Here is a 10,736-nt window from a genome sequence, read left to right as displayed (position 1 = left end):
AGAAAGGAAAGCTTGGGCCATGAGGTCATCATGCGCAAGCTGTCATGTACCCAACCTAGCTTTTTAGGAAGTGCAGCATCTACACAGCTTTCAGGGTTGAGGGTTTGTAGTGGAATAAAGCCAATGAAAACTATTCAAAATTCCGTAGGAAGCTAATCCTAAGTGTTGCACAAAGGGACCACAAGATATTCCAAACCATTACAGAGGGCTGATAACCACAGCCCTCTATGGGGGCGGAGTTGAGTCCTCAGGATGAAGTCACAGCTCCCCCTGCCCCCAGGTTATCACTAACCTTGCCAAGCATATTTCTGGTTTCTGAAAAAAGCTACATTTCTTCTCCACACATCATGGCCTCAGTGAATGGCTTGGACTGGCCTAGCTCAACTGCAAGAGTTTGAGACCATCCTAGGCAACAGAGCAAGACCCCTGTCCTGAATACTCCTAACAAAGAAACCCTGTTCAAAACATGGATGAACTTGAAAGATATTAGTCTAACTGGCCAGCGTGCAACATAAAGATGAGAGTCCCTAATATACGATCCAGCATTTGAAATTCTGTGAGCACAATGAACTCACGTCTTTGTGGGTACAAAGACTACACAAGCATAATCAGGATTTAAGAGTTGGAGAAGACATTACCTGCAAAAGACAGACAGCACAAGAGTTATTTTCAGAGCAATGCCCTCCTGGAACAAAGGCAGGAGATTTTACCCAGGAAGCCTATACATTATCGCAGGGGTTGGTGAGCACTCCTGAGCATGCTCGATCAGTTTATCATCACAATTTAAGAACAACCCAGAATAGACATATTTGGGCATTTTTAGCTCCATGGGCATGTGTAAAAGATTATAGTAATAGGTCAGGAATGGCTCTGGTCAAGCTCAGCTGGATCTATAAAGTTTTTCTTGAAAATAAAAACAAAGCCATTTTGCAGATGCATTATATGGACATTGTTCTGAGTGCCTACCTTGCTCAATGGGTAACACTTATATGTAGGAGTGTTTTGCTTGCAAGTATTCCTGTGCACCACATATGTGCATGGCACCCTCAAAAGTCAGAAGATGGAGGTGGGGGGTGTGTGGAGAGATGGATGGCTCAGCAAAGGTCCTGAGTTCAATTCCCAGCAACCACATGGTGGCTCACAACCATCCGTAATGAGATCTGATGCTCTCTTCTGGTGTGTCTGAAGACAGCTATAGTACTTACATATAACAATAAATCTTTAAAAAAAAGTCAGAAGACCGTTTAATCCCAGTACTTGGGAGGCAGAGGCAGGCAGATTTCTGAGTTCCAGGCCAGGCTGGTCTTCAGAGTGAGTTCCAGGTCAGCCAGGGCTATACAGAGAAACCCTGTCTTGAAAAAAAAACAAAAAAGAAAAAGAAGACATTGAATTCCCTGGAGTTACAGAAAGTTGTAGGCCACCATGGGGGTTCTAGGAACTGAATCTTGGTCCTCATAAAAGCCCTAAGTGCTCTCAATTGCTGAGCCAATCTCTCCAACTCCCTTACTAAATCACTTAGTGAGAAAGAATATTTGTGAATGTATGCACAAGGTCATAAGGTCACTCTATAGTGCCATAGCCAGCTGACACAGCGCTACACAGTTGTAATCCCAGAAGGAAGAAAACCTCGGGTTGGGCCAGAAAGATGGCTCAGCCACTTGTCCTAAAGACCCAAGTCTGGTCTTTAAAACCCACAGTGGGGCCGGGCGGTGTTGGCAGATGCCTTTAATCCCAGCACTTGGGAGGCAGAGGCAGGCAGATTTCTGAGTTCGAGGCCAGCCTGGTCTACAGAGTGAGTTCCAGGACAGCCAAGGAACCCTGTCTCAAAAACAAACAAACAAACAAACAAACAAAAAACCCACAGTGGAAGTACACACTCCCAGAAATTGTCCTTTGACCCCTTCACAATAGTTTTTTTAAAAAAAAGTGTTTAAAAAGAAAACATAAAGGGGAGGAGGTGATGAGGGGATTTAGTGAGCAAAGTTCCCTACAAAATGCTTTGATGTGAGTGAACTTCAGGAATTTGGTTAGCTTCTACTGCAGAGGATATCAATAGCTCTTGTCTCTAACCAGTTGAGTGAAAGAAACCTGGAATCCAGATGGATCACAAGTGAGTTGTCACAAATCCTTGGAAAGTAACTTAGAGAAATTGAAGACATCTTTAAACCAGGCAATGACACACCCACTCTTTTAGCAAGGGAGAACTCTGTAGACAAGGCTGGCCTTGAACTCCCAGAGATCCCTCTGCTTCTGGCTGCTTAGTGCTGGGACTAAAGGTGTGTGCCACCCCACCTGGTGACACACCCACTCTCCAAGAGATTGAATCTTTATTTGACTAAAGAAAAAAAATCTACATATAGGTGTTTTGGTTGTATCTTTTATTCATTTTATTCATTTATTCACTTGTATACAATATGTATTCATAGCCTCTCACACTCTGAATACACTCCTTCCACCTTTTCAAGTCTTATAAAGCATGACAACAGTTGATTAAAATCTAAGCAGCATCCTAAGATAAAATAAAAAAAGCCCTCAAGGGAGTTAGGAGAAAACATAAACAATACAATAACAATAACCACCTCCAGGGTAACTAGGCTAACCCTCTTATTTGCCTATTTAGCCAAATGGGCACTGGCTCTCTGAATGACTCTCTCCCCTACATCTTAGATCTGATCAGGCCAATTGTGGCCATCTAAACTTGTAGCTAGGCTCTGTCAGATTGTAAGTTTAAGGGACCCAGCAGCTCAATACTCTGGGGAACATGTCAGACCTCCCTCAGATTCCTACTCTAGAGCCACTGCGAAGAAACCTGTTTATCAAGTCACCTGGGCTGCCGCTGGCTACTGAGGCCCGGATGCTCTTGGTGGGTTTGACAAACTGGCCCTGTGCTTTTTACCTCGGGCAGCAGCATGCCACCTGCCATGGGTCCTAGAAGACTGACCAATCTGGTTCTTAGAGGTTAAAAGTGTGGATATGCCTGACAGTTTGAGGAAGAAAAAAAAAGCTTATAGCTAGGACAAGGTCACAACTCACACTTAAAAACCTCCCTCTTGATCTCTACCTTAGCCTCCCCCTGCTGCTTTCTAAGTTCCTGAAGCTTGTGAATTGTTGGCTGGGTGTGTTTTGACAGGACTGCTGCTCTCCTGAGGAGTACAGCCGTCAGCTGTCCCTTGCTGCCCATGTAGCCAAAGAGGCATTTGGTGGAACATTGACTGCTGCTGGCAAAGGAGCATCCAAGAGCCTGCCACATCTCCATTACTTGGATCAAATTGCTCCTGATGATCTAAGGGTAAGGAGGACACCTGCTGCCCTAAGTCTCTCTGACTCTGGTGCACTATGAACCAGTTTGCACTCCCTTGGTAGCTCTGAGGATGCTGCAGTGGTTGCTGGGATTTCCAGGTATTCTGCTGCTGTCCTGGGAGCATTGGGGAATAGTTACAATCCATCTGCCTTTGCCCCTGCATACAAGGAACATAGTCAGCACGAGAGAACGCGGAATATTGGCTTTCCTGGGTCTCAGGCTGGCCACCCATATAATACTGCTCGGACACAGGGGGAAGGGTAAAATTCATTGGTCTGTTGAAAGAAAATCCACTTCCAGTGGCCTCTTGATACGCCACAGTGCCAATTGATCCCATTCCAGTGCTTTGGGCCACAGGGTCAAATGAGCTGTAGCGTTCACCTGAAGCTTCCTGGATCTGGGTATCCTGGTGACCTGTAAGCATGGAGTCTTGGCACTTGGACATTCTTCTCATGGCAGAAATCTTGTCTTTCAATTCTAGTGGCAACCTGGCTCTTTTATTCTGAAACCAGTTCTAAGAGAGAAAAAGGAAATCATTCATCAAAGCTGCTTTCTAGCAGTGCCCCCTGTTGCTATCAAAGAACCAGTTTTGTAGATTGTCTCCAAACTCAGGAATGTCACAGATAGGTGACAGCTGTTGCTATGACCACCACATACCTTCCCAGAGTCCACTTCCCACACTTACCTGCAAACTTACCTTACAGCACAGCCTAAATGAAAGACAGACCTTTCCCCACTTTCACCCTTTTCCCCTTTGTATTTCTCTCTTTCTCCTCTCTGTCTCCAGTAAGCTAAAAATACTAATTTTTTATAATCATAGATTTGTGCTGCTTTCAAGCTTGGTTAAAGAAATGCGGATATTACGTATAGGTCAAGCCATTGTATGCTTGTGAGTGTTCAAGCCTCACTACAGGGACATCAGCATCAACAAACCCCTTCGTGGCTCAAGGGACACCACCTAGAAAGGGAAGAGTGTTGGCAACATGCTGACTCCCAGGCAAGAGACAGCTGTGTCCTCATGAGCTCGCTTCAACTCACTTTGGTTAACAACAATAAACCTCAGAGCAGCTGTGACTACCTACACAAGACCCTCATGTGATCAAGCCAGTCAACAGTCCCCCCATGGGGCCGCTGTACAGAGACAGCTCCAGTCTTCCATTTATTTCTTTGGGGGGGGGGCAATCTTTGTCTACCCTCCCCTCACTTTATACCTAACACCTCGGCAAACCTTCCAAATGTCCAACACGTTCCAAAATGTTCTCCCCGGGCTGGAGAGATGGCTCAGCCATTAAAGGCTAGGCTCACAACCAATAAGTGTTCTTCCCACAGCAAATACCCAGTATGAAACCACTGCAGTCGGCACCGTATGAAACCACTGCAGTCGGTCGGCACCGTATGAAACCACTGCAGTCGGTCGGCACCGTATGAAACCACTGCAGTCGGCACCCTGGGTAATAACAAGAACTTCCAATTTTTTTTTTGTTGTGGTTGTTTTGGAGACAGGGTTTTTTCTTATAGCCCTGGCTGTCCTGAAACTTGCTCTGTAAATCAGACTGGCCTCAAACTCAGATCCTATCTGCCTGATTCTCATAGGCCCTAAGTCAGTGTGGCCTAATTTTTTTTTTTTATTTTATTGTTTGTGTATGGTATTTTGCCTGGATGAATGTCTATGTACCATGTGTGTGTGAAGGCCAGAAAAGGGTCTCAGATGCCCTGGAACTGGAGTTACAGAGGTATGAGCTGCCAAGTAGGCTCTGGGAATCAAACCCAGCTCCTCTGGAAGAACATCCAGAGCTCTTGAGGCTCTCTCCAGTCCCATGACAGTAGCTCCTTAAATGTGTCTCTGCTTCCAAATTTTTCTTATCATAGGTTATTTTCCAAAAGCTGTGTATACTATGTTCAGTCACATTAAAAGATTTAAACAGATATGTTAACACTGTCCATGAAAGTCAGCTTTCTCATCATAACTCTTTGCATTTTCCAAATGGGTTTCATAAAAGGAAAACTCCAGATAATCTAACTTACATAAATCACGCTCATGTCACATTGAAACTGCTGTGCCAGCTCGTCCTTGGTTGTGAAATCTGGATAAGGAGTGCATTCAAATTCTTGTTTAAGTCTCTTCAGTTCTTCTTTGGTAAATTTATGTCTTTGTCTTGAGTGTCCGCTTCCATATCCCTTTCTTGCTTTGCTGCGATTGTCTTTTTCTAGAGAGCCAGGAAAAAATATGGAAACAGAAATGCATCAGACATCAGTAGCATCCAGAGAAAGGCTTGTTTATTGACTGATTTATAAAGTTTGTTTGTTTGCTTGTTTATTTATTATACATAAGTACACTGTAGCTGTCTTCAGACACACCAGAAGAGGGCATCAGGTCTCATTACAGATGGTTGTAAGCCACCATGTGGTTGCTGGGAATTGAACTCAGGACCTCTGGAAGAACAGTCAGTGCTCTTAACTGTTGAGTTATCTCTCCAGTCCAAGGGAAGAAAGGGAGTGAGCTTGTGTGTCAAATACCTACTAGGCTGACATGTAAGCATAGCTAGTCCTTAAACCCAACAGCAGGTTGAATTTACTATTGTCCTTAGACAAAGATAGAATGAGAACCTTTATCTGAGGTCGGCTAAAGCCATAGAACCGTTTTGAACCCACAGAATCAGAGTTCTTGGCCAGTCCCAACATTCCCAGATGCCCTATTTATAGGTCCAACATTTACATTGCTTGCCTTAGGCAGTGTGCCCCCATTGGTTTCTTGGGCCTTAGAAACTATTTCTGATATAGAAGGGGAAAAAAATCAGTCTTACACTAGTTTGCCCAAGGGTGACCCCTTGACATTGCTCTGACAATTTCTATACCAGCCAGATTGGTCCTTCGCTCTTACAATACACACTCCTGAACCAACCAGTACTAGTGTTTAGTTGTTTCTCTGGTGGTAGGGATTGAACCTAGGGCCTTGAACTGGCTCAGAAAATACTCTTACCACTTATCTGAGTCCCCAACCCTCCTTCACTCTGGCCTCTGACTCTACTGTTCTTTCTCCTAAAGGAGACACAACATTTACCTTAGTAAGATTTCTGAGGAAGAAAGCCACAAGCATAATTCCTTAAATAATTCATGTAATGTGTATGTTACATGTACATCATGACTCACAGATCCCAGGTTAGCCTCCAATTGATAAGTAACACATAATCTTCAGCTTGAACTTATGATCCTGCTTCAACCTCCCAGTGCTAGGATCATGGGCATGTGCCACCGTGCCTATTTTCTGTGGGGCTGATATTAAACCCGGAGCTTCTGGCCTGCTGAGAGTCATCTCTAGAACCATTTGAAACAAATCCAAATTCATTCTGAGAGCTGGCAGTTCTCAACCGTTGCTTCCAGAGTCTCAAACACTGTAACATACTGTAAAAGAAATGGACAGTTCATTGGTTCTAAGGCATTCATTTTTAAGATGTCTGGGTGTTGTGGCATATACCTTTAGCCCCCAAACAGGAAACAGAAGACAGGCAGATCTCACTGAGCCAAAACCAACCTGGTCTACATATACAGTAAGACCTTGTCTCAAAACAGTTTCTCAATTTGTACATCAACTCACCTTAAAATACAAGCCAGAAAAAAAAAATTGTTTCATGACAAGGCCATTAAACAACCTAAATGAGATTAATTCATGACTGTTGAGTTTGGGGATATATTTAATATATCTTATCTGCAACTAAATTGAGGGGCTGGAGAAAAAGAAGCAAGGTTTAGTGACTAAAGAAGAGCACATTCCCCCAGGTTTTAATGTACAACCCAGCTTTCCCTATTATCCTAGAATAGCAATGTCTAGTCAGGTATAAGGTTCATACATAAAATCCTAGCAACCATTTTCCCACAGGGTTTATGAAAACCTCTGCTCAGAGCACAAGAGATCTTGGGGTACCAGCTGAGCAGAGCAAGCTGTGGGGCCGCTTGGCAGGAATTTGACATTGGGCCAGGACAAGGAAGTAGGGTTCAGGCAGGAATCTGATTTTGGGATAGAACAAAGAAGTAGACTTCAGGTAAGAATTTGACATTGGGCCAAGACAGGGAAGTAAGCTCAGGCAGGAATCTGATTTTGGGCTAGAACAAAGAAGTAGGCTTGAGACAATAATTTGGTATTTCTAGAGAATGTGCAAGTCAAATTGTAAAGACTTGTTCTCAGTATTCTCAGTTTCTTCCTGTACCACATAATGGTGTTAATCCTCAAAGACTTGTACCTAATCAATTATGGCAAATGAATGTTACTCATATTTCTGACTTTGGAAAAGTAAAATATGTACATTTGACTATTGACACCTTCTCAGGCTTTCTAGTTGCAACTACTTTAACAGGAGAATCAACTAAAATTTTAATTTAATTAGTCATTGCCTACATTGTTTTTCTATCCTGGGTGTTCCAAATCAGATTAAACAGATAATAGAACTGGCTATTTTAGTCAAGTATTTGAGATGTTCTGTTGATAACTTAATGTTACCCACATTACTGGGATTCCTTATAATCCTCAAGAACAAGGTATTGTGGAACTTTAAAACAATATCTTCATAAAATAAAAAAGAAAGAGTTATATCCCCATATACCACAAAATTATTTAAACCATGCTCCTTTTATTTTAAAATTTTAAATTTGGATGCCAAGGAACTCTCTCTGCTGAGTATCTATGGCACCCTATAACTAGGCATACTTATGCCTAGGTGAAATGGAAGGATCCATATACTGGCATATAGCATGGTCCCGATCAGGTATTTAATATAGGGAAGAGGGTGTGTTTGTGTTTTTTCTGCAGGATGCTGAAGGAGTGTACGGAGCATGCTAGCTACCAAAGTAACTGAGGCATGCTGATGCTGGGACAAAGAATGATGCTGACTGTGAGCTTGCTGAATGCCCTGACAATGGTGACAGGAACTGTATAGGACATATGTTCCTTATCCACCTCTGTCTGCCTATGTCCCAGATTGGACAAGCCGCCTTGCTTCAAGCTTTTAGACTTTGTGGGACAGAGAACATGTAGACTGTGGAAACTTGCCTTCCAAAAATTAATCAAACAGAAGTTATAATGACACTTCTCTTTCCTTTAACGTAACCAGTTATTCTGACTCAAACATGGATTGGTCTAGAAATCAATCCAATATTGGAAATGACAGTCTTCATTTGGAAGGCTGGTTCTGGACATTTTCAGAGACATTTGAAAATTGACCGCTGCCTTGTATGAAGTTATATTTGCAGTGGATAAAGTTGGGATAGGATCTGGACTTCAAACAAGCATGTGTTAAGGCTCCTAATCTTTTATGAATTGGTCATGTTAAAATTACTTTTGTTTCTTCTACAGTGTTTAATATAAGTTATACACTTTCTGATTGTTAGTATGTTGAAACCTGGCATGTCTGTTATGGTGGTCTATCAATCAGCTTTTGTTTTATTGCCTGTGAATATTGCAGGACCTTGGTATTCTGAAAAAAAGCTTACAAGTACTGGAAGAAGTGAGTCAGGCTCTAAACAGAAGCAAGAGGGTAGTGTGGTAAAGCAGCTTTAATTACATTAATAGCTAGCAGCACTGCTTCTGTAATTGCTTTGACACAAAAAGTTAAGACAGTTACTTTTGTTCATTATTTAGCAAAAACTGTTACTTATGTTCTGAGTATTCAAGGGGATTTAAATAAGCATTTGGAACAACAGATTAATGCTCTTTATGATACTATTCAGATTGTCAAAGCTTAAGAGTAAAGAAGCCATCTCGAGTGTCACGCCAAATATCAACAGACCCGTGTTACTTTAAAATTTACAATGATGGTCACTACAATTGGGAAAAAGTTCAAAGACATTTGCAGGGTGTTTGGCATAATTCTAACACCTCTCTGGATGTTTTAACTTTACATACTGAGGTTATGAATTTAAAGAATATTGCTGTACTGAGCTTTGATACTGCAGATATAATATTGCTGATAAAATTATTTGTGTCCTGAAGTCAGTATTTTCATCTTGGTCAAGCATCAAGCATGGCATATCGTTGATCGTTCTAGCTCTTTTTGTCCTGGGAATACTTTTATTCCTGCCCATTGGAATGAAACTTGCCTTTAACAATATCAACATGTTGGCGCCCAAAATACATGTCTTGAAACTAAAAGTGGACCCCCAGACAGAGTTATTAATTTAACAGGCTGGCAGTCCGAGACAGGTAAGTTCTGCACAGAGCCTTACCAACTTAAGACAGCATAGCATTGCTTTTGATAATGCATATTCTACAATGGGTAAGGAAGGCATTCTTGTCAGAACAACCTAAGACAGGTGCAGTCTTGTTTATGATTATAAAAAAGGGGGGAAATGTAGAGAGCTTTTGACGCCAATTGGCAGGAATTTGAGGACGTTGGGCCAGGGCAAGGAAGTAGGCTTCAGGCAAGAATCTGACTTTGGACTAGAACAGGGAAGTAGGCTCAGAAATCTTGGCCATCCTGATAAGCTCCTAGAAACAGTGATCAAGGGACTTTGTTTATTGTCTTGCTTGTTCCTTAACCTAGAACTGACCTTATTACTTGTATGTCATTAAAATGGTATAAAAGCAGACTGGGAAAAAATAAACCCGCTTCAGCCTCTGTGGCCTTGAGTAGGCTGAACAGACCTTGAGTGCTTGCTACAATGGACCTTATCAACCTCGGTGGAGTCATCTGCCTTGGTGTGTGCAAGTTCCCACAGGAATTTAGATTAGACCTGAGGTGCTGACCTTGCTTTGCAAAACCAAGGGCGGGTTCTGTGGGCTTTCCCTCTAGAACGTTAAACTTGGAGCCTTGATCAGAACCTTGTCTTGGCTTCATTCTTCTCTCTAGTCCCACCCAGTCACTTTTTCATTTCCAGCTACCCTTTCAGGTAAACCCAGTTGGTCCTTGCCAGGCTGGATGGCTACAAGCCTCAGAACTGGCTGGAGTCATGCTACAGTGTTTCTAGTTGTCTTTTGTCTTTTTAATTCTCGCTCCTGCCCTGGAGAACATTGACAGACTGAACTAGCTTAGTCAGCCAGCACTCTGGGGAGCACGTGGTCTTAAGTTTCAGTTCATACCCTGCTCTGTAGCTCAAATAAGCTCCCAATGTTTCTGGAAAGCAATTGTGTACATTCCACATGTTTTATAAAACAGGAGCTTAAGGGAGCAGGTATAGTATTACACAGCTTTAATCCTTGCAGGGAAGGGTGAATCTCTTGAGTTGGAGGCCAGCCTGGTCTACATAGTGAGTCCCAGGACAGCCAGGGCTATAGAGAGAGGCCTTGTCTCAAAATACCAACAAACAAAACAAAAAAATCAAAGGCATTGAAACTAAGCTGAGTAGTAAAAAAAAAAAAACCAATGTAGTAAAAAATCTTTAACCACACACAGCCTTTCTATTTACAATAAGCCTTTTGAACAGCACAAAGTGGCCTACCCTCCAT

General features: G+C 42.5%; 1 protein-coding gene across 1 annotated transcript; it reads right to left on the bottom strand.

The window, feature by feature from the left end:
* Window positions 1-2,981: 2,981 nt before the first annotated feature.
* LOC116085162 (homeobox protein ceh-36-like) lies at window positions 2,982-10,736 on the bottom strand. Its single transcript, XM_031362607.1, has 3 exons — window positions 10,730-10,736; window positions 5,327-5,508; window positions 2,982-3,815 (listed from the first exon to the last, which is right to left on the bottom strand). Exons 1-3 carry the CDS (start codon window positions 10,734-10,736, stop codon window positions 3,084-3,086), a joined length of 921 nt encoding a protein of 306 aa, XP_031218467.1. The 3' UTR covers window positions 2,982-3,083.

Source organism: Mastomys coucha, unplaced genomic scaffold, assembly GCF_008632895.1.
Source record: "Mastomys coucha isolate ucsf_1 unplaced genomic scaffold, UCSF_Mcou_1 pScaffold9, whole genome shotgun sequence".
Lineage (NCBI taxonomy): Eukaryota > Metazoa > Chordata > Mammalia > Rodentia > Muridae > Mastomys > Mastomys coucha.
Note: the sequence above shows the minus strand (reverse complement) of the source record. Positions and strands in the feature narration are given on the sequence as shown.

Coding starts and splice junctions, on each gene's coding strand:
- LOC116085162 (XM_031362607.1), bottom strand. Junction 3,816..5,326: donor GTGACATGAGCGTGATTTAT/GTAAGTTAGATT, acceptor TTTCTCTCTTAG/AACTGGTTTCAGAATAAAAG.